The sequence below is a fragment of the Plutella xylostella genome, chromosome 16 (assembly GCF_932276165.1).
Source record: "Plutella xylostella chromosome 16, ilPluXylo3.1, whole genome shotgun sequence".
Taxonomy (NCBI): Eukaryota; Metazoa; Arthropoda; class Insecta; order Lepidoptera; family Plutellidae; genus Plutella; species Plutella xylostella.
Window position 1 is genome coordinate 5181100 of NC_063996.1, and position 24484 is coordinate 5205583.

The following is a 24484-nucleotide window of genomic DNA, read 5'->3' on the forward strand; positions in this document are numbered from 1 at the left end:
ATTTTCACAATATTTTTAGGTTATGTTTATTCCACCCACAGAGTAAGTCTTATTATAGTCTGTGGGCTCTTGTCACTATTTTTAAAATACTTTCGAGAGACCATTATTCTGAACTTAGCCCCATCCATCTCAAAACAATAACTAAAAGCTATGGAAGCCCGCTTCTATAGAAATAAGCTTGGCCCATGTTTGTTTCTGTGTACCTACAAGTTCTTTTATTCGACAAGATTCGACAAGTAAGTTAAAAATAAAGCACAATGAAATTATTATTCCGAGGGCTATTATTCTGTTGAAAAAAAAAACAAAGATGTCAACGTCAAGATATTTTGTCTGACTCTGTTTTGTCTGTGTTCCTTACTTATTCTGTGATCAAGTGTTATGGCTGCCGTTTGTGCTCGTAAATAGAAAATTGTAAAATTAGTTTAGCCTGACTGTGATTTTACCCTTAATGTTAGTTATTTAGTTTTCATTCCAATTATGGGATCACTGGGTTAACGGTGGTGTTTCTTCTGGAGTAGTCCACGAGTTTGGTACGTGATTTAATATTCGTTGATAATTACGGATGCTTCCGCCTAGAAATCAACAGATTTTTGATATATCAATGCACTTTACTGAATTTATATAAGAATAAATGGTTATAATTAAATAAGTTAACTATCTGTTGAATTTAGGTTCAGTAAGCACCGTAAAAGTGTCGCGTATCGGTCGTCTTGCCTTTGCGCCCTTTCACTTTGTTTTACATTATTTTCGTGCTCTACTTATTTCGGTATTTACATTGTTTGAGTATCAGCTGAGTACTTTACACTATATAGCATAATCTCCCTTGTTTTGTTTAATGTCTGTCACATATATCATTAAAATTGTAACATTTTGTTACAATATATCAAGAAAACTGACCTACTTTTCGTTGTAGTTAAATGTGCGGCAGGCGCCGGTATTCAATCTTTATAAAATAACAAAAAATAATAGACATAAAAATATCAAATCACCATGTATGATTCCCATTGGAAAATAAATGAAGCTGTGAAATTCCCTTCCTATTTCATACATGATGTTATTTTGTGTACATAATCTAATATTATAATAATTAATAACACCCATGAATTAACACAGCTTAAAAAAAAGTTTGAAACTATATTTTTTTTAATCTGTCTCTTACATAGTCAATGGTATAAACTAGGATTAATGTATTATTAGTCAATTAAATACTTCTTTAATGGGAAAGGCCCCTATGTTCAACCAATTTGGGTTAATTTACTGATGACTTGTATTGAAAAATTTAATTTAACTTAAACTAAACCAACTTTATGTCCTTAAAACTAAAAAGAAAAATTACTGTGATACACTTCTTTGAACACAGTAAACTTTATAAGTTTAACATAATTTCAATAAAATAGTAAATTCATTCACAGTTTTAGCTTTCCCACTAAAATTCAAAGGCATTTTACTAACTTTTTTATATAGCCTGGGTAGTGTCCCACTGCTGGATAAAGGCCTCCTCATAAATTTACCACCGTTCCTGATCCTGTGCTTTTACTAATATTAATTTGGAAATAGAGGTATTGGATCTTTGCACACTTTTACTACAAAAATGCTACCTTATTGTTTATTCCAGTTAGTCCAAAAACAATGTACATCATCTGCTATGTTGTTTAAACAGGTTGCAGCTGAAATTTTGTACAGTATCATCCAACTCACATACTACAATTTTGCTAATCCATATGTGTCAAACAAAAAACTGCCTTATATGAGAATGATAAGAGTTAACATCTAACACAGTATTTTATACATAAGAGCCATGATGCACTATACTGTATGTTAAAGTGACTGCAGCCTAGTCTCACTTAGATCTTGTGTAGTAAGTAGCTTGTATGATTAATAAATTAAAATTGTAGCAAAATAGTTTCATTTCATTACACAACTGTTCTAAAAAGTAAATAAATTGATCTCATCTTTAAGCAATATATATTTATTATTTTAAATATCATTTAGATAACATGCATAAAAACTACAAACACAAACAAAATTGTTTACTATAAAATATAAAATTACTATGACATTGAAATTGGCATCAAACATGACCTTTCCTTATTTAAATCCATCTTTGTATTATTTTTTTACTAATTAACAATTATTGCGGTTCCTTAAAAGCATTTTTGTTACAAATATTGTTGTATTATACAGGGTGCCCCAGCTTGCGCGGCTCTTCGGCAGGCACTCCCCGACGCTGCTGAAGGCCTGGTCCCGCCATGGCTCAAGTAGGGGCTAATATGGAATACCAGGAATACAAGTGGGCCTACTCAATCATGGACTCCTCCAAGTAAGTAGTACACTACACCTACATAATTATATTATATTGTTTATAATTTTTTCATACATGATATAAGACATGTGTAAGGATGGCGGAGGTATTAATGAAACAAAGGCTCGATTAAGACTAGTTTATTTTGGAGTAAACATGAATATTTAAAGATATGCTTTAGGTATACCACTACATTACCCACGCAGGGGTAAAATAAAATAAAATAGGTATAGTTTATTTTATTTTTATATCGAATATTGATTACATTGCTTACACTTCACAATACACATGAATATAATAAAGGTTTGATTATATGCGGCTACATGTATGCTTACAACATAACACTTTAATATGGTTATTACCTCTATAAGTGATAACATAAGTAGAAAGATACAAGGGGATTAATTACTTAGTTAAATATAACTTCGTTCGATTTTTATGTATACTATCTAATTTTCCATCCTTTTCTATAATAACATTTGGTGATTCGTCTTTTACAACTTTATAAGGTCCTAAATATAAGCTGTCGAGTTTACTGCCAGTTTCATTCTTAACGAGAATCAAGTCATTTTCTTTATATTTGATACTATTTGTATAAACATCATATTTATTCTTTCTTATTATTTTACTTTGAATCAAATTTTCACGAGCTTCTTTTTGGGATACTTGTAGTCTGAATCGTAATTCATAAGGATAATGGTCACTGTTATAAAGTGGTTGCACCTGTTTACATAAATTAGTAGGTAAATTGCACCTCTTACCATAGACTAACTCAAACGGGGTAAATTTTGTTTCGGAGTGTACTGAGGTGTTGTATGCAAAACTCCAGTATGGCAACCATGAACTCCATGTTTCTGGATGGTTGTCAGTTTGTATCCGTAAAAATGAACCTAAATGTTTATGTGAATTCTCAAGAGATCCTATAGTTTGATGGTGGTAAGCGGTGGAATTTAACTTTTTTATGTGAAGAAGATCACAGACTTCTTTCATTACTGCTGACATAAATTCTGTTCCTCTATCCGTACATATTTCTTTAGGTATACCATGTTTTAGAATAAAATTGTTGACTAACGTTTTAGCTACCTCATTTGTACTTTTGGTAATTAATGGAAATACTTCGATAAATTTTGATAATTCACATTGAATGCTCAAAATATAATTGTAATTATTGTCATCCTTTTCTAGTGGTCCGACAATATCTAAATAAATCTTATCAAATGCTGTCTTCGCAGTAGTCGTTATTACCATAGGCTCTTTTATAATAGTTGTTTGTTTTTGTTTTTGACAATGACTGCAACGTTTTACGAAATCAGTGACATCTTTTTCTAACCCATTCCAATAATAGTATTTCTTTATATTATTTAGCATTCGTCTTTTGCCCGCGTGGCCACTTGTGGGCAAAAGATGAAAATCGTTAAGTATGCACCTTTTATCATCTTTATCTTCAATTCTTTCTACACTATTTAAAACACAAAAACGGGGACCGGTCCATTTTTTATTTTCTTTCACTTCTTTTATTAATTTTTCTACAAAACTTTTATTATTTGCTTCTTTTATTAAATATATTTCATCTATTTTCAACAATTTACAAAACTTTCCTAGCTCTCTCACAAAGTCGGCTCGCGTCCATTGTGATCGAGATGCTGGATTAATATATATTGTCTGTTTACTACTTACGTAAGCAAATATATTATTTTCCTCTGTAATTAAATTCTTCTTCATTATATTTTCATAGTCTTTAACGTTTATCAAACGTAACTCTACACACTCTTTTGGTTTGATATGAGTTTCCACCACGTTCGGTTGATCAGGCCGTTCATTGATAGAAACAATATCATCCAATTCTCTTTCTTTCATCTCCTGTATTTTTCTGTATTGTTGTCTTGTCATAACCTGAATAATTCTTTCATTCATCTCTTTCAAATCATGTAAGGTTAACCTTGACAAAGCATCTGCAGCTGCATTGTCGGTTCCTTTGAGATATTCCACACAAAAATCATATTCTTCTAGAGCTAATCTAAATTTGATAAGCCGACTACTGGGATCCTTCATATTAAACAAATAGAGCAATGGTCTGTGGTCTGTTACTACTTTGAAACTACGTCCATAAAGATATGGCCTAAAATGTTTGACTCCCCACACAATAGCAAGTAGCTCTTTTTCTATTGTTGGGTAGTTTTTCTCCCCTTTATTCAAGCTTCGGCTTGCGTAAGCTACCGGTTTACCATTAGAATTTGAAAGAATTGCTCCTAAAGCGTAGCCTGAAGCATCTGTATGTAATACAAATTGGTTTTCTTCCGAAAAATCGGGGTATTGTAGTATAGGTGGTGAAATCATACACTCTTTAAGTTTTTCAAAGGCATTTTGACATTTACTATCCCAATTAAACGTAACGTTTTTGCGACATAATTTATTAAGTGGATAGACTATTTCAGCAAATTGTGGAATAAAACGCCGATAATAATTTGTGAATGCAACAAATCTTCTGGTTTCATCTAAATTAGTAGGTACGGGATAATTTTTAACAACTTCAATTTTAGATGGATCTGGTAAGATACCATCACCTGATACACAATGGCCTAAATAAATAATTTCTTTTTTCAGAAAATTACATTTAGCTGGGTTGAGTTTTAGATTTACTTCTCTTAGTCGGGTAAATACGTCCAGTAGGTTTTTATTATGCTCATTAAGGTTTCTACCGAATACGACTAAATCATCTAAATATAGTAAACATTTTTCATGGTTCAGACCGCTCATGGCAATGTTCATCATTCTTGAAAAAGCGCTGGGACTAGTTTTTAATCCCATGGGTAATCGAGTCATTTGATATTGTCCTGATGCAAATGCAGTGTACTTTCGGCTTTTAGGATCCAATGTAACGGAATAATAACCTTGATATAAATCCAAATGTGTATAATATATACTTCCTGCTAATGAGTCTAAAATTTCAGTGATGTTCGGCAGGGGAAATTTATCGTTTTGTATTACATTATTTAATTTACGGTAATCTACAACTAACCTCCACTTCTTATCTCCGTTAGTAGATTTTTTAGGCACCAGTAATATGGGACTTGACCAATCACTTTTAGCTGGTTCTATCGTTCCATCTTCTAACATTTTAGTTATTTGATTGTCTACTTCAGATTTTTGCGAATAGGGTAGCCTATATTGTTTTGTAAAAATTGGTTCAGTACTTTCTTTTAAAGAGATTGTGTGTTTATATAACTCTGTTGTTGTTATTTTATCATTCGTTAAATAAAATGTATCTGAAAATTTCGCGCAGAGACTTTCAATTGACCAACGTTCCTCCTTATTTAAATGCTGTAAATTTAAAATTGAAAATAATTCTTTCACCCTTTTAGACTTCGTATCAACTTTATCAAATTTGCATACATCATAATCCTGTAAATTTAGTATGGTTGGAGTAATGTTATCTAGTTCAACTTCAGCTTCGGTTGTGTTTAACACTAAAACTGGTATGACCCCATTTATTGGTTTCACTACAGTATTTGCAATGTATAGTCCGTCACGTATTTCTGATGAGCAAACGACACAATCGTTATTAATATTGGTTGAAATATAATGTATGGATTCAGACCTAGGAGGTATAATATATGAAGTTTGACAATGGTTAGTTCGAATCTTTAAATCGACTGTTTTCTCTGGTGACTCAGATAATGTTAAAGTATTTTTATTCAAATTTAAAATAGCTTGAAATTTTGTTAGGAAATCATTACCGATAATTCCATCGTCTTTACACGGTAGTGAGTCAAAAACATAGAACCTGTGACCAAAACGGTGAACGCCTGACGTTAATTCTAAATAAACGGATCCGATTGCACGTATTGATCCTCCAATACCGCTTACAGAGAAATCTTCCGCTCGGACTGGAATATTACCCGAGATATGTTTTGACTTGATTGCTGAAATTGAAGCTCCTGTGTCGATTAACCATGTATAAGGTTGATTTTGCCATGACAAACTAATAGAACATATGCTATTATTATGCGCTAATATGTGTTCCTTATTAGTCACGAAAAAATTCTGACTCCTGTTCCTGCTCGTTTGGTTCGGTTACCATGTGAATTTGTCTATGTTGTTGCGGCCTGTTGCCTCCACGATAGTGATTATTATAGTTGGACTTACCTCCTTCTTGAACGTTACGTCCCTGTGAGCCCCGCATGAAGCCCCTGTGTCGTCCGCGACTCTGAAACCTTTGGTTAGACCCTCTGTTTGAATGGAACGCTCCTTGCGGCTGATGATGATGATGGAAGCCGCCTCTATTGAATCGTCCTCGTGTTGACTGGTTTCTGAAATACCGATTATTATGGGCATAATAGTTAGTAGAATTACGAAATGTTAGCATTTCCTGGGAGGTAGATTGATGCGATACCTCCTCATCGACGGCTGCTTGTATGGCATCCTTTAAACAGTTATAATTCCTGGCCAAAATAATAGTATTAAGCCGCCGATTACGTAATCCGTCTGCAAAACTTTTAATAGCTTGTTTTTCGTTAAGCGGTTTTAAAACTTTAAAGTTTTCTTCATTTCCGTCTGACTGAGATATGGTCAGCTCGGTAAACAATTCAGTTATTTTATTTCCGTAATCGATTAAACTCATGTTATTTTGTTTACACGTGAGTAACTGATTTTGCAACGAAGTTGCCGATTTTTGAGGCAATAATACCTTTTTCATGTCTTTAACTAGCTCACTTACACTGTCATAATTTAATGCCAACCGCAATTTCGCAGACTGTGATAAACGGCTTTTTAATACGAAATTAATTAATTCAGGTTTTGATGTGTCTTTTAGAGTGGTCTCATAGTATTCGATGGCATCTATAAGTTGTCTCGTAATATGTAACTCATCCGTCATTACTGGCAATAAACTCAACGCTGTTTTAAGTTCAAATGAAGACATGGTGACAGTTTCACTACTACTACTACTTCCAAAATTAATTTCACTTTGATTACACAATTGTAATACTTGCTTATACAAGGAATCAAAATCTGCAAGCAATTTATTCACCAACTTAATAATATCTTGACCTAAATATCCTTTCTTTATATCATAAGTAATTTTTTCAGACACAATTAAATATTTAGAGTAAATATTTCTCGACTCTTCTAGTTTTTTATTTAATATGCTACCTTGTCTCCGGGTAGGTCCTATTTTTATCAAATAAGTTTTAATTTCTTTTAGTTCCTGACATAATTTAAATAATTCCTCCGACATAACTTACCATTATGATGCACAATAATTAATCAATCTGCATAATTCACAATATAACAGCACTAACCATTTACCTATAGTAACTTAATGTCTCTATTTTTTTTTTTTTTTTTACGTGGTTATATTCACTTTATACGATATATTATTTAGCACTCATTTTATATCTTCACTAAATGCCCTTTTCACTGATTATAGGATATTTCACCTCACTATATTTCACATTACACTACGCCGCCGTCGCGACGATTCCCATTCAGCTGGAACTGCGCCATGGAACTCCTGCAGAGTTCTTGGTTAATCCAACGGACGTGGCACTTTTTATAAATCCGGAACAATAGGTACGCAGCGCCTGTTATCATGAGGAGCAGTATAATGATAACCAATACACTTATTGCAGACAAGTGGAGACGTAGTTCTTCCAACGAAGCATTATTGGAACCGCCTGCAGCGTTCTGTACGATTACAGTTTCCTCCTTACTTAGAGTTTTCCCCATTTTTCCGCGTTTTTATTACACTGATAGTGCAATCACAGTACAGTAGCAAAAATGTAATGATTTTAAACATCGTTAAAACTGTGCACTTCACTCAATGTTTATAAAAGACAGTCCTTTTAGGGCACGCCGCCCGGCCCCGGGATCAGATTCGCGCGCGTGCGGTGAGCGCTGGCTGGGTCGCCATGTAAGGATGGCGGAGGTATTAATGAAACAAAGGCTCGATTAAGACTAGTTTATTTTGGAGTAAACATGAATATTTAAAGATATGCTTTAGGTATACCACTACACATGCCATGTATAAGAAATTATCATCAATCCTTTTTTTATACCTCCCCAGACAAATCTTCATAAGATATTTTGTACTTTTATTTAAAATCTATAATTATAGGAATGTTCCTTTAGCTAATATTGACTCCATTTATGGCCATAAAATTGTTGACACTCCCAAAAAGCTATAAAACTAGTCTTGGAGTCGTGAGTGGTGATAAAATGGTCTGGCGTATCAATTAGTCTCAATTACCAATAAAGAATATTAAACGCGGCCCCTACTGGTGTGGTAGAAATGTTAATTGTGGTTGCCAAGAGGTGTAGTGTTACGTAGGGGGGGCTTGACCGGGACTCGTAGGGCTTCTTTTAATTTAGATCCCTTTCCTCACTCAGAGAGGCCCTTAATTACAATATTAAAATCTGTTTGTCAAACTTAAAATGTCCTTTTTGTATTCGAGGGTACATGACTTGTATGTATTTTGGTTTTTGTTCCTGTTTGTACAGTGCTCCTGACCTATTATTATAATTTGAAAGACATAGCAATATTTATTTTTAAAATAACTATGTACCTATAGAAATTTTTAGTGTTGTTACCTACTACGACAAAGCAAAAAGGATTGTTATTTTAAATGTTTCCATGCAGCTATTACTTAATTGCCACCGTTCGATACTGGCTCGTTAGCCACTGTTCAGGTGTTTCGTAACCCATTGTCTGCATCTCATCAGCATGCATGAAGCCCTCATGGACACGTCTGTGGCAGTAGTGCCAGACAAAACAAATGGTGGACGGTGTAGGAGTTTTTAAAGTTCTGAATTCGCAAAGGTCCCGGGATTTTAAGAGCCTCTTATTATGAATCTACGGCTCAGAGTGTCTCAAAAATATGGTAGCAGCGATCTGAAACTTGGTGTTTCGTCTAGCAAAACGAAGCCCTCAAGACGTGTATGTTAAATGTAACGTTATGCTGTGGAGTAACTAAAACATCTACAAAGCAGCAGAGATCTGTTTGTCAGTCGTGAATAACAGCGGGCCCGCGGGCGTCCCACGCTACGTTCGCCTCTTCGCAATCACCACACGAGAGCTCATTCAAAATGTTTCATCGTCAATCTATGTATATGTACTGTCTCACATGTAACCTACCACAGTACAATACAACCAGTGTCGTTTCCATAATGACCTAAACCTTTGTGCCAAGCGACTTTCTTCCCTATAGGTGCATGGTAACAATGCACGAAGTCGATACTCCCTCCATGCTGTATTGTATCTGTTATTGTATGTTTCTCTCACGACTTACTGTGAGGTGTAATTTAGTTTTTGCCTGCGAGAAAATCTTCATTGATACTAATACTTCCCACCGACACAATGTAAGCAAATATTTATCCGATTATTCAAATGGAAGTAGGTAGATACATACTTGTTAATTGGTTGAAAACTATTTCTGTACACTATCATTTTTTGCCTGTGAGTAGAAGCTATCTAGCGAAGCAGTTCTAAATGTAGAAAATATTGTTCATTTCTAACCGGGGTCATTATATTGTGTAACGTTAATAGTTCTCATTACCGTTAAAATGGATTTTTACGCTATTGGGTGATTTGTTTCATAATTCTTTACAGTTTAGAAATTTCCATATATCTGTTGTTTATCTGTTTCAAACACGAAAACAAAATACATGCTTGTACCTTTCCATGTAAATTCTCCAAGTTGAAGTGGCAGTGACCTCAGAAATCGCCTTTGGTGCTGTTCTTCAACACACAATAATCATCTAATACTGGACATAGGCCTCTCCCAAGGAGCGCCACAACACTCCTCAGCCGTCCTTATCCAGCCACTACCGGCTACCCGCCTAAGGTCGTCGGTCTAGCGACCAGGAGAGCGTCCGACGCTGCGTTTGCATGTTCGTTGAATTCAGCCTATGCAGTCTGCACTGACTAAACAGATGATCTAGCGCATCGATATTTCTCACTACCCAATATGTAGGTATATGTTTACTAACCCGCACTAGGCTAGGTGAACTAGGACTTGAACCCTTTCTTCATTGAAAGGAGACAAGAGCCCCAGCAGTGGGGACGCAACGGGTTGTGATAATGAAATGTATCTGATCTGATCTAATAATCTGTGTATGTATGCTTTTGCCTGTACCTGTAGTTCTCACCTCTCTTGCAGGGTATCGGCGTGTCTCATATCCATGCTGCTGATCGTGTACGGCAGCTTCCGCTCGCTGAACATGGAGCGGGAGGCGCGCGAGCGGGCCGAGCGCGAGAAGGAGGCCTCGCTGCTGGGCGGCAAGCCCGCGCCCGCCGCGCACGCTAGTAGTGAGTACCTTGCGATTGTTCACTTATTTCAACGGATCTACGGGAAATTCTCGTCCAACCTGCCTTTAGAGCTGCCTATCCACTAGTGCGGAGCGAGGGAGCGGTGCGGAGAAATTGACAAGTGAGATTTGATAAAAAACTCCGCATATGCAATCTGCGCTCATTGGATGATTTTTGCCTCGCACACCGCTCCGCTACTACCCCGTTCCGCACTGGTGGATAGGCACCCGTAAGGCTGAGTTTTTTGATCCGTGGTCAACTGTAACCATTAGTCAAATCACTTGTCAAGCATGACACCTGCATACGAATTTTGTCGGTTTTAACTAATGGTAGCCATTTTTGACCAATGGTTGAGTTAACTAGGGATCAAAAAACTGGCCCTAAGTCGTCTGTCAGTGACCTGAAAAATCAGGACCATTTGGCAATGAATTCTAACAATATAAAAACTTCAAAGCTCGCTGCCGCTGTAGTGCATAGGTGCCCTGAAGCATGCTGTTTCAGTTACATTTTACAGTTTATTTTAGGCCTCATCCGTAAAAACGTAAACTTTCATGTCCGGAAGATTGTCCGTGCTTGTCAATGTCTAGTTATAGTTTATCGGTTAATTTGTACTGTAATACGCTCATGGCTTTTTTTATTTATTTAAAAAGTAGGTCTCGCGCGAGTGCGACAAATCAGAAAAGTAGAAAGTCAATTTAGGTTCTCACTGTACAATAGCTTGTATCACGTCTCACTTTCACTGTCGTAGATTGGTTCTAGTCTGATTAAAAGTAATTTAGCAGGTGGCAGACATATTTAGACAACATCTGTTGCTCAAAATATGCCTTCCGCAAAGTTAGCATGACGTCTAAATGTATCAGTTACAGTAAAATGTAACTGTTACGGCGCACGTATTAAGATCGTTTCAGTCCTAAGTTTTGAGTAACCACCAACTGTACAACAGTTGCATAAACGTGCACATTATGACGACAAAATTTGCATGAAAAGTCAATTTTGTAGCATCTTAGCATCTCATAACTATGCCCATGTAATATTGTAGAGTCTATTATCATAATAACTAAATCGTGATCCAGGTACAATGTCTACCAAAATGACTGGCATTGTATAAATTACTATTGTTAGGTTTGAACTATCTCTTGTAACTTCTAAGTATAGTTTGCGTTACATGTCATCATGAATACTTTTATGTAATGTCGAAAAAAACATAGGTATCTATGTAAGAAATATACCAGCCATCTACAGATTAATCTTTTTCCGGACTACTATACCGATATTATACCACGAGTGCACAAAAGGAGTATCCCTAGTGACATATGAACCCGTGTCTTATAAAAGTCCGGCGCACCCTGGTCAGTCAGCAACTGACGCTAATAGGTCTAACTAATCCACTCACTATAGTGTAGTGACCCATACTAGTCCAGTTATTGTGTTATTTTCGTACGGGGAACGGAGCCTTATAAGAGTTAAGCAAAATACGCACGACACTGGAGTCGTGTTCGGCCGTTACATAACACACCATCAGCTCGGTTCGTTGACAATTGTCTGTGGATTACCGGCATCCTTATTTGGAGGAATGTGCATATTACGTGCCTCTAATGAGCTTCCAGTGCGTGCACTGTGTGGTGTGGATATGCACTTATACAGGCTGTTGTGAAAATATATACTGAATGTGACAATAAGAGAACGCAGTTATAATATAACCGCGTCCTCTTATTACCGTCGTAGTCGCACCAATAGTAAGCAGGAACCACGTGTACATTATATATATCCGGCGCACCCAATGGCAGTCTGAGACTGAAAACTAATCTGACTGGCTAATCCTCTCACCATGGTGACACACCCTAGTTCAGCCCTGTTAGTCACCGACACGGTAAAAAGAGGTAAATTATCTTATTATTTGCCAGTCGTCTTCTTCCTTTGGGTTGATTAGTAGAAAATTATTTTAGCATTAAGTCCACCCTTTGTAGACTTGCAGAAATGTACAGCTGACTTGCTTTGGCAGTTACAGACATCGTTTTAAAGTTCCTTTCTGCAACTCGGCACTATTTTTATAATGTACAATGATGTCGATTCTGAAGGCTAAAATTCTAATTTTAGAGCTGTCAAAACCTTAAATTCTTTGTTTAAAATTGACAGCTCCTAAAATTTCATTTTCTGCATTCAGAAGCGACATAAATGGAGAATTTAGCCAATATTCCCGTCTCCCATGCCGGCAACCCTCGACTTATTAACAATAACACCAGTGTTCCGCTTCGCAGACGTGCAGACGCTCAACACGATGCAGGCGCTGTGCTTCCCGCTCGGCTCCTCCGTGGCGCTGCTCGTCATGTTCTTCTTCTTCGACTCCATGCAGACGCTGGTCGCCATTTGTACTGCCAGTAAGTTAAACTACCAGTAAATACACCTACCGAGTAGAGTGGCGAGACAGTATCCTCGGCCAAGCACTTAAACTCTCGTTGCACCTACCGAGTAGAATGGCGAGACAGTATCCTCGGCCAAGCACTTAAACCCTCGTTGCACCTACCGAGTAGAATTGCGAGAGAGTATCCTCGGCCAAGCACTTAAACTCTCGTTGCACCTACCGAGTAGAATGGAGAGACAGTATCCTCGGCCAAGCATTTAAACTCTCGTTGCACCTACCGAGTAGACTGGAGAGACAAGTATCCTATCCTCGGCCGATCCACGACCAATGAACGACTTATTTATTTACATACATACATTATTTTGTAGTGTAGGCATTTGGTACTGTAACTTACGAATGACTTTGTGTAGCTATCCAATTAAAGTTATAAATTTTATGGAGTGGTTAATTATAGCAATTTGTTTTCATAATTCAATCACGAATTGCTACGTAAAACAATCTCGGTAGGAAGTTATTTTGTTAATTATTGACCACAATTAAAGCATTTCTATATCATTCACGGGCGGTCACCGTGACTATCGCTTAATTAATTATTATACCTTGATTGTTTGTAGCCATTGAGTCAATTAATACAGTCACCCGGCGGTTTATTGGTTAAAAGCGATATATTCCAGGAAACCGTTTAGTGGTCAGTTAACCCCTCACCCCTCGACAACTGGGGAAGCCGGTATTTTAACGTCATGTTGATTTTTTATAGTTATCTATAATGTCTATAGGTACTATTAATTGTACAAAGAATACCTACATAATGTGTAATAGGCGCCATTCCCGCATGCGTGATTGATAAATTCGCGAGGCATTATACATCATAAAGGGATAACATTGGTATAAAGGTTTTTGCAAAAAGGGCATATTCCCATGGAAACTTTGTTGGCCACGTGATTTTTTAATATGGATAATGCGAAAATGCGAATTTTGACATTCTCGTTTTCTTTTCGGGCTAAGATAACATGCTGCACACGTAGGTTTCGGCTTTTGTAACATCCTCTATAATTTTAACGTGTCAATCTAAAATTCTAACACAACAACCTCTACCCCCACAGTAATAGCGTGCGCGGCCCTAGCCTTCCTCCTAACCCCTCTGTGCCAGTACGTGAGCGGCGGCGCGCGCGCGGCGGTGTGCGGGCGCTACTCGGGGCCGGAGCTGGCGGCCACGCTGCTGGCCGCCGCCATCGTGGCCGTGTGGGTGCTCACCGGACACTGGCTGCTTATGGACGGTCAGTGACGTCAGGAGGGGTTATACCTAGCTTCACCATAGTTTGTTAGATCGAACCCACCGGGGTTATACCTAGTTTCACAATAGTCTGTTAGATCGAACAGGGCTAGTAGCACGGCGCGCATTTAAGACGTGACATAAGTTTTGCATCGCGCTCAATCACAGCGCGCAGCCTCCAGAGCGAGCGCTACGGAGAACTTTTGTCATGTCTTAAATACGCCCTGTGCTAGCCCTTCAGTACCTTCTCACTCCGCTGTGCCAGTATACCTATAGCTTCACCATAGTTTGTTAGTTCCTCCTCACGCCGCTGTGCCAGTAAGTGAGCGGCGGTCTGCGGGCGCTACTCGGGGCCGGAGCTGGCGGCCACGCTGCTGGCCGCCGCCATCGTGGCCGTGTGGGTGCTCACCGGGCACTGGCTGCTTATGGACGGTTAGTGACGACCGCCGGGGTTATACCTAGCTTCACTATAGTCTGCTAGATCATGAACAGTTCCTCCTCACTCCGCTGTGTCAGTAAGTGAGCGGCGGTCTGCGGGCGCTACTCGGGGCCGGAGCTGGCGGCCACGCTGCTCGCCGCCGCCATCGTGGCCGTGTGGGTGCTCACCGGACACTGGCTGCTTATGGACGGTCAGTGCAGGAGCCTGGAGGGTTACTCTAGCTAAAACGAACGAAGGAGTGAGATAGAGTCGTGGCTGGCCCAGCAGCGCTCCGAAACGTAGTATTTTATATTGTGTTGTTTTATTTAATATATAGTCTATAGTATGTACTGTTTAAGTAGTAAACCTTGCACCTCTACTCCCATTAATTATGTTAAAATTGTCTCTTCCATTCAAAGGTTGCCTGGTAGATATTGCTTTAAGCAATAAGACCGCATTTTTAGTACTACTTTAATGGTGCAAAATAAAGAGTAATCTATTATATTCTATTCTATTTTGTTGTATAGAGTGACCCCCTGCTTAGGAGACACTCCTGAACACATGACAGTCTGCTAGGAGCATCACAAAATTGCTCCTTCTGGCTTCCTTATAAGGCGCCTTTACTGGCTATATGTGTAAAGTTAAGTCAAGAACTCTTCTACGGGGTTTTACATCGTAAAGAATAACCGTAACCTAACCTTTAGGCTGCCTGTCCACAGAAAAGCAGCCTATTACCGACTTTCTGTACTTACAAATAAAGAATATTCCATCTATCTAACCTATACCTTGTCCAATTCCAGCGATGGGCATGGGCCTCTGCGTAACGTTCATCGCGCTCATCCGGCTGCCGTCGCTGAAGGTGTCCACGCTGCTCCTCACCGGCCTGCTGCTGTACGACGTGTTCTGGGTCTTCTTCTCCGAGTACATCTTCACCACTAATGTCATGGTCAAAGTGGCCACTAGGTGAGATTCTTATTAAAGTCCTTTTTTAGGGTTCCGTACCACAAAAGGAAAAAATAAACCCTTATAGGATTGTTATTATTATAAATTCTTTATTGCACATAAAAACATAGTTACGAAGGTGAACTTAACGCTAGTAGCATTCACTACCAGTTAACCTTTGGTGATGACCGAGAAAGTGCTGGCGGCGCTGAAAGTATATCATCGCTCGGGGAGGCTCATTTTTATTCAGCCCGATCTACAGTACAGTCTAATCAATTAGGATAGGACACAAACATTGCCTTAACGACTAAACAAGCGTCTTTCATCCCTTAGATAACAATGCACTATTTAATCGTGAATATATCTTATTCGCAGGCCCGCAGAGAACCCGATGAACGTGGTGGCGCGGCGGCTGCAGCTGGGCGGCGCCATGCGCGACGCGCCCAAGCTGTCCCTCCCCGCCAAGCTGGTGTTCCCCTCCATGCACCACCAGGGACACTTCTCCATGCTCGGTCAGTGCACTCCCACAGCTCCCGTCTAGCGGATCCGGCTCGAAGGACCAGTGCCAAGCTGTCCCTCCCCGCCAAGCTGGTGTTCCCCTCCATGCACCACCAGGGACACTTCTCCATGCTCGGTCAGTGCACTCTCACAGCTCCTGTCTAGCGGGTCCGGCTCGAAGGACCAGTGCCAAGCTGTCCCTCCCCGCCAAGCTGGTGTTCCCCTCCATGCACCACCAGGGACACTTCTCCATGCTCGGTCAGTGCACTCTCACAGCTCCTCTCTAGCGGATTCGGCTCGAAGGACCATGAAATGGCTTGGTGGTCTCTGTTGCCTAGGATCGCTGATAGAAAAAGGTATAAGAAGAAAGGTGGTTAACAAAGAAGAGATCTTAACTTAATACCGAGATATACAGGGTGTTGCAACTCAGGGGGTCAGGAATAATTGTGGTGTATCAATCTTTTTGATACAAAGTTTGTTTGTACTTTTATCTCGTCGAATGTAAAGATTGTAACAATAAGTACAAAGACGAACTTAATGCTAGCAGCACTCTCTACAAGTTAACATTTTGTGATGTCGAGAAAGTAATTGAAGCTGATCCATCACATCCTAACTAATATTATAAATGCGAAAGTAACTGTGTCTGTCTGTCTGTCTGTCTGTCTGTTACTCTTTCACGCCAAAACTACTGAACGGATTTGAATGAAAGAAGAATGGCGAAACCTGACCCGCTTTGCGTAAGTTAGCAGCCACTAACCAAACCTATTTTAAGTTATTGATAAAAATGTCTACTATCAGGGAAAAATATTAAAAAAAATCTAAACCATGGGGTTTTTGAGATATTAGGGTTCAAAAATAAATTAATTAATATATATTTTTTCGTTAAATAAGTTTTTGATGAATAGTACACGCACAAACAAGTTTTATAATCTAAATCATGAGATTCCCAATACATAGTGCATCACAAAATGTATTACATGATTTTATTTCTGCAAATAATATCAAGATTATTTTTGCACATTTCACACTCGGAAACCTATTTTTATAAAGAGATCAATTTCAAAAATTATTTCATTCTATTCAAGTTCCCGTTATCCCGAAGTAACATAGAATACTTTTTATCAAGGAATTCCCACGGGAACACTTTTAAAAACTATTTTTAGCTCAAGGGTAACATCTACATAGTACAGTAGAAAGACTTGATCTTTCGGCACTTATATCTTCGTTCTCCCATGCCTCATAATAATAAAATTAATACCAGTATATACTGTAGTCACGGACTACACATCAGTGTATGTTTCATCAATGGCCGCTCTGGGTCATGGCGCTATAGAGAAATTGCCATTCTCCTTTAGTATACATACGGTTTAGGCCCTGGGAAAGAACATAGGCTACTTTTTATCCCGGAATTCCCACGGGAAAACTTTTTAAGGCGAAGCGAAGCGCGCGGGAACAGCTATATAGATATATATCCTAACTAATATTATAAATGCGAAAGTAACTGTGTCTGTCTGTTACTCTTTCACGCCAAAATTACTGAACGGATTTGAATGAAATTTGGTATACATATGGTCTAGACCCTGAGAAAGAACATAGGCTATCCCAGAATTCCCACGGGAATTTTTTTAAGGCGAAGCAAAGCTCGCGGGAACAGCTAGTCACTAATATATCTAACATCCCCTAATTCCTCCGTCAGGTCTGGGAGACATCGTAATGCCGGGCCTGCTCCTCTGCTTCGTGCTGCGCTACGACGCGTACAAGAAGGCCACGCTCGTGTGCCAGATGGGGCAGGTGCCCGGCCCGAGGTCTATGGTCAGTATACGACTAATATGTTTTTCAATGTAAATTTAAAATTAACTTATGTTTCAGTAATTTATATCTGTGCAATAAAGAATTAAATAAATAAATAATTACTTATTCAAAGTACTGCAAAGGTTACTTCTAGATATTTTATTTTAATTGTATTTTTGCATCAATCAATTGTGCAACAACAATATTCTATGTGCACCTTTGGTACCCCGGGTTTACAGAGGGCTTTACAAGAGTGCGCTACGCCACCCTGTCCTAAAATGGAGCCTTGAGGACCCATACTGACAGCCGAACGCACTAGCCTACTGAAGTCAAAGTCAAATGTTTTTATTCATCGTATAAATATATTTTTTTCTGATGAACGTCAATTTTTACTACTCTCCGTTTGTCCGTTCTGACCTATAACACCATCTATCTTTCCGCAGAGTTCCCGCCTCACGTACTTCCACTGCTCGCTGCTGGGCTACTTCCTCGGGCTGCTCACGGCCACGGTGAGCGCGGAGGTGTTCAAGGCGGCGCAGCCCGCGCTGCTGTACCTCGTGCCGTTCACGCTGCTGCCGCTGCTCACCATGGCCTATGTTAAGGTATGACGTCACTGCGAGCGGAGAGTGGGCTGCGAGCTTGTAAGTGGGGCCCTCCAGTAGACATTCCCTCTTATTCATAAAAAAAGTTAGTGGGCGCTTTAGTTATTGAACTGTTTTGTCCCTCTCTGTCAAAGAACCAATTGTTCTCTGTCCACTTACTTTTTTATGAATAAGGGGGATTGTCTTAATATCAAATATCAAATCAACTACTCCTAAAATTGCAGTAAATAATGCTAATAAATATTTCGCACAGGTGGGTGAAAAACTTGCAGCTCAAGTCATAGACAAGCGTAAGAGAGATAAAGACACGCCTTCAGCAACAAAAGTTTCAAAACAAACAAAACACTCATTTGTATTATTAGAGACAGACATTACAGAAATAATAACGATTATTAAATGTTTAAAAAATACTAATTCTTGTGGCTGGGATCTAATCTCCGCAAAAATACTAAAACAAAACATTCACACCCTTGCTGCATTGTTAACGCATATTTGCAATTTGTCAATAAAATCAGGGGAATTTCCGAACGCGTTCAAAAAATCTATAATAACACCTATACATAAATCTGGGGACCAACATAACATAAATAACTACAGACCAATCTCAATATTGCCTACCTTATCCAAAATTCTAGAGCGTGTAATAAATAAGCAACTAACTAAATACCTAGAGTCATTCCAAATTCTATCAGAAAACCAATATGGCTTCCGAAGCGGCAGATCCACCGCTGACGCCGTTTCAAAAATGACCGATTCTTTGGTGGCAAGTCTGGACAGTGGTGAAAAATGTATTGCTGTATTCCTGGACCTCCGTAAAGCTTTCGATACCTTATCGATACCTATCCTGCTAAAAAAACTAGAGAACATTGGAATACGAGGACAACCGCTGAAATTGCTGTCCGACTATCTCAAAAACAGAAGTCAATCTGTCAAAGTCTCTGATACAGTAAGCGACTCTCTGCCAGTAAATTATGGTGCTCCCCAAGGCAGTGTACTAGCTCCGACACTATTTTTGGCATATATAAACGATCTGTGTGATTTGGAACTTGCAAATGGACAAGTCGTTTCTTTTGCTGATGACACAGCACTTCTATTCAAAGGTGTCAACTGGAGAGATGCGTTTGATTATGCCCAACGTGGAGTAGATAAGGTTATAAAATGGCTAGGCAACAACCTTCTCAGTCTAAACGAAGAAAAAACAAAATATATAACTTTCTCTATCACAGAGAGATCGCAGCCCCCAACCAATGATTACAACATAACCGTGCTCTCTAGCTCTTGCCAAAATCACCCTTCACCTGAATGCATTAACCTAGAAAGAGTTAAATCTATTAAATATCTCGGTGTAATAATAGATAATAAACTAAATTTCCGAGATCACATAGCGGCATTGTCAAATCGTACTCGAAAGCTAATGGTTATTTTTAAAAAACTACGAAATATCGCAGAACCTAATCACATTAGGCTAGTATATTTGTCTTTATGCCAGTCAATACTGACTTACTGCATTGAAGTATGGGGTGGAGCGGCCCAAACTCACCTGATGCGACTCGAGCGCGCCCAGCGAGCTCTGCTCAAGGTGGCGCACTTCCTGCCAGTGCTGCACCCTACTTCACAGCTCTACAATAAGGTCCAAGTCCTCAGTGTTAGAAAACTGTATGTTCTGAGTATTATTATGAGCCAACATAAAAAACAAACTGACGTCTTTAATCTGAAAGAGAAGCGGCGGAAAGATCTCGTTTTTAACGTTAAAAGGTGTAACACTGTGTTTGCACAAAGATTCAAAACATTTTTGGGCGCTCACGTGTATAACAAAGTAAATAAAACATTAGAAATTTATAATCAGAACCACCTAGACTGCAAAAGAACTGTTACCAAGTACCTTTTGGAAATCGGGCAAGGAGACACAGAAAATCTACTATATACAACAAAATAGCAAGTGATCTATAACATCACAATACACACACACACACACACACACGCACACACGCACACACACACACACACACACACACACACACACGCACACACACACACACACACACGCACGCACGCACACACACACACACACACGCCTACATACATCTCTCAATAAACTAAGCTTACTTATTATATTTAACTTAACTTCTAATAAAATGAATAAATGTAAGTAATATACTAAGGGTGGATTCGTCCAAATCACCCAATCCTTGGTTTCAGGTTTGGTAGGGTGCAAAATCTGCTTACTCCCGAGTAACTGGTAGTTTACTCTTGAATAAAAGTTACTCGAGCTTGGTCGAATCCACCCTAAGACGGATGTCACTGAGCACTATAAGTATAACGTTTTTATTGGCAAAATATTATAAGGCTTACCTTTTAATTTTGTGAAACCGTTATATGGGGCACCAGCAGCTGTAACACAGGTTACCACCTAGCGCGGTTGCTGGAAGCTACATGTCAATGAAGATTACAGCCTATTGTCATTCATATTTTATTGTAAAATAATTTGTAAGTTGTACTCTGTATCTTACCTTTTTTCTTTTGTGAATAAAATACAATACAATATAAGACAGTCCGCATGGATCAATAATGTTCTTATGATCAAATATGTTCCTAAAAAGTCTGCATCCGCACAACTAGCACATAAACAGGTCGGACAAATAAAAATATTAAGTATTGATTTTTTACCTCCTATATAAGTATTTTTTTAATAACGTTGTGAGTTTCCGAGAAAGTTTGTTAGGAGAGACACAAAAATCATGTACTTATAACGATGTTTCATTTGTAAATATGTTTTGCTACAGGGCGATCTCAGAAGAATGTGGAGCGAGCCGTTCATCCCGCCGTCGGGCAAGGCGGGCGCGGACTTCGACGTGTGACTGTGTTGAACTGTACCGTCACAGTGAGAACATCCTGTATACTCGTCGCGCACGGAGACTAGAACCACCGTCTTGAATGCACCGGCCGTCGGCTCCTCGCTTGTTCCTAGTCTGTAAGAGTAACGTTTTATTTCTTATGTTCTATCAGAATGCAGAGCATATAACAAACTCAAAGTGAAAACTAAGTTGCTAAAAGGTGGCGGAGTGTGGGAAGAGATCTTGTTTTCGTTGGCTCGTTCGAATCCACATAAACAACTTTGATTTCAACACTACCGCATGTACCAAAGACAGTACTTTGGAGTGTCGACGCATTGGCTAAAGAAACCATAATATAGGCGAATGCGTATCTCTGTGTACTGTAATTGCCTTCAGGGATTGCCTAGAACAAATGTATACTCACAGGCTGGTCTGTAAACTTGTAACTCTCAAAGGCACTCTGTTTTAAAGATTTAAAAAGTCTGATGCACGGCGCTCGGTAAGCCGCTTATGAACCGCGTAAGGCGTCCTGCCTCACGACAATGTATTACTCTAGCATTTAATGACTCTGAAGTGAAAAACTTACATGGTATAGGTATGTCAAAAAAGTAATAATAAATCATTCGTCTCAAAAACTAGTGCTGTTCTGTGTGCATGAAGGTAATAAATAACAAAATACACCAAGTGTATTAATAGTAGCAACTATATTGTTTACAACTTTTTAGCTCATTTTACTATCCTTCATTTTTGATATAGGGATGAGCGAGAGCAAACGCTTATAATAACCGTGCATGTCATAGTGTTGGTATCCAATGTGAATTGATGTGTTTATGTTAAAATAAACGTAAGATGTATACTAGGTTAGTCGTATGATTCTACGTTTTATGCTTTTTTAAGACGATTGATATTAAATTTTCAAGTTACAATGCAGGGTGACGTTGGAAACTTGTAATCAGTTTTATTGCAATGCAATTACCCTAAATCGAGCACTGTGCTATAAGCTCCTATGTAATGTAACATTTTCTCAACATTTAACTGGCAAGTGCCAAATAATATCTCCATGCCCTGTGTAATTTTACACGTTTTTTTAATTCTGAGGCTGAAAATTTTATTGTATTGTATGAGGCTGTCAGGTAGCCGCACAGTGCATGAGACGGGAGTATGGGGACAAATGACAAATCACACTTGCTGAGCGAAGTCAGCCACCTGACGCTATACGACTCCTCATCTCTGAACAAATATAAAAGTTCAACTCATACTGTTCCCGTGAAATCACACAAAAATTGAGCCTCATCGTCACGATTTTAAGGCCCATGTCAGTTTTAAATACCAGTTAAAGTATAAGTAATCTCAGTGAGTGAGTATGGTCCTACTACTCATCAGTACTCGTAAGTTGACTGCTTCATGAATCTCAGACATAACTTCATCCACCTTTTGTGGATTCCAAGTTATCTTCGAATATCATACCTTATTTTTAACTATTTCATGCTTTCAGTGTTTCCAAGATTGTATGTAGGTAAAATGGTTATTTGATGAACAAACTCTGTTGTCACTGCCTTAGACTGATGTTTTTTTGGATGAAAGTTTTTTCTATGTGTTTTAAGATTGAAAGAGAAGTATTATAGGGAAACATAGTTTAATATAGATGTAAGCTGTACTTGTTGTTACTATTATGACAACTTATGTTGTTGTTAATTATTTTGAATTTAATGAAGATGTTATGTAAGACACTAACTTTAGGTAGGTGTACTCAGTATAGTGTGTGATTTATATTTTTTAGATACTTTGGTTTTCTTTTTGTAATTTATGATTTACTTTTCAGAAATTCATGTTCTAACAAGTGTACTGTGTAAGTTTGCATCAGTATTGGTTATAATATAATATACAAAATATTAGTAAAATACATATTTATAATGATAAAACATTTTTTTCATATACTTCTTGAATATTTTTCCTGAGTTTTGCATATTTTTGACATGATCTTATAAACTGTAAATAAAATATTAAAACTATTATTTACAGAGTAAGTTATATAGGGTGTTGTCCGGTCAGGGCCACCATTCTACTACACAAATAAATACATTGTATAAAGTTCACTCACTAAACCATGGTCAAATATATCCTCAAAAATCTGGGAAATGCATTTAATATTTTTACATTGTATCTAAGGAATATATGCTACAAATACGGAATAAAAATATTAGATGAGTTTTCATATGTTTTGTTTTATTAATAACATTTTTGGTCTCACTTAGTTTTTAATCTCACTTAGGTAGGCACCTACTTGTTATTAAAATGGGGACAAAAAGTAAAAATCAAAATAGGAATGAAATAAAGAAAATTTATTTAGCTGCCTCCACTTCTTTGTTAGTATCTCTCTTCTGTATGAACCGGAGCTGTTTCTTCCGCATTCTCTTCAGTTTGGCGGTGTTTGTGATGACCTGGACCACTTCAGACTTCCTCTTGTTTTCCTCCGTCTTCTTAATATTCTCCCTCCTTCTCTCTTTCTGGGCTAATTTCTTCAGATTTATCTGCTCTAGTGCTTGTTTAGATAAATCTTTAGTCCTCTTTAATTCAAGACGCAGTGCTGTTTTTGCTTGAAAATCTGGTTTAATGCCTTTAGTTTTGACAACAGAAGAAAATCTGAAATGTTAAGAAAAATATATGAAGAGTTTGGAGGTAACCTGAAGAACCTAGTTGGATGAGGAAGGCCGAGGACTGAGTGTTGTGTCCCCTTTTTAGGTAAATCTCCTTTACCCATGGAAAAGTTTGATTTGCTAATTAAGTGATGGTATCAGATAATGTAAAGATAACTAACCTTTCCCGTTTAGATTTCCAGAATCTGCCGCTTTTAGGTTTCCCCGCGATCACATCTTTCTTCACTGCACTCTTAACGGTAACCTCTTCTTCTTCAGCTATACTTTCTGTAGGTGTATTGCTGTTCTGGTTTTTTATACTGGCCACTATCGAAAGCACTTTATCGGTGCTATCATTCGACATGGTGTCTTTTTAAAAATTACTAAAACCAAGCTGAATAAAGATTAACATTTATGAAAAAGGCAAGTTTCACGTGTAGCTCCATCCGCGTGTTTATTTTGCTCCTGTCACCCGGTCAGGCTCGGCTCAGGCTGTCATTAATGTCAAATTGTGTCAACTA

At 38.3% G+C, this 24484-nt stretch overlaps 2 protein-coding genes across 2 annotated transcripts; one reads left to right on the forward strand and one right to left on the reverse strand.

The window, feature by feature from the left end:
* Positions 1 to 348: 348 nt before the first annotated feature.
* On the forward strand, positions 349 to 22498 carry LOC105386879 (signal peptide peptidase-like 3). Its single transcript, XM_048626223.1, has 10 exons — positions 349 to 530; positions 2185 to 2320; positions 10459 to 10607; positions 12866 to 12985; positions 14073 to 14246; positions 15461 to 15623; positions 15978 to 16114; positions 17797 to 17912; positions 18335 to 18493; positions 21277 to 22498. Exons 2-10 carry the CDS (start codon positions 2250 to 2252, stop codon positions 21349 to 21351), a joined length of 1164 nt encoding a protein of 387 aa, XP_048482180.1. The 5' UTR covers positions 349 to 530; positions 2185 to 2249; the 3' UTR covers positions 21352 to 22498.
* A 1034-nt stretch (positions 22499 to 23532) lies between these two features.
* On the reverse strand, positions 23533 to 24432 carry LOC105386880 (coiled-coil domain-containing protein 86). Its single transcript, XM_011557529.3, has 2 exons — positions 24146 to 24432; positions 23533 to 23970 (listed from the first exon to the last, which is right to left on the reverse strand). Exons 1-2 carry the CDS (start codon positions 24325 to 24327, stop codon positions 23670 to 23672), a joined length of 483 nt encoding a protein of 160 aa, XP_011555831.3. The 5' UTR covers positions 24328 to 24432; the 3' UTR covers positions 23533 to 23669.
* Between the last annotated feature and the right edge of the window lie 52 nt (positions 24433 to 24484).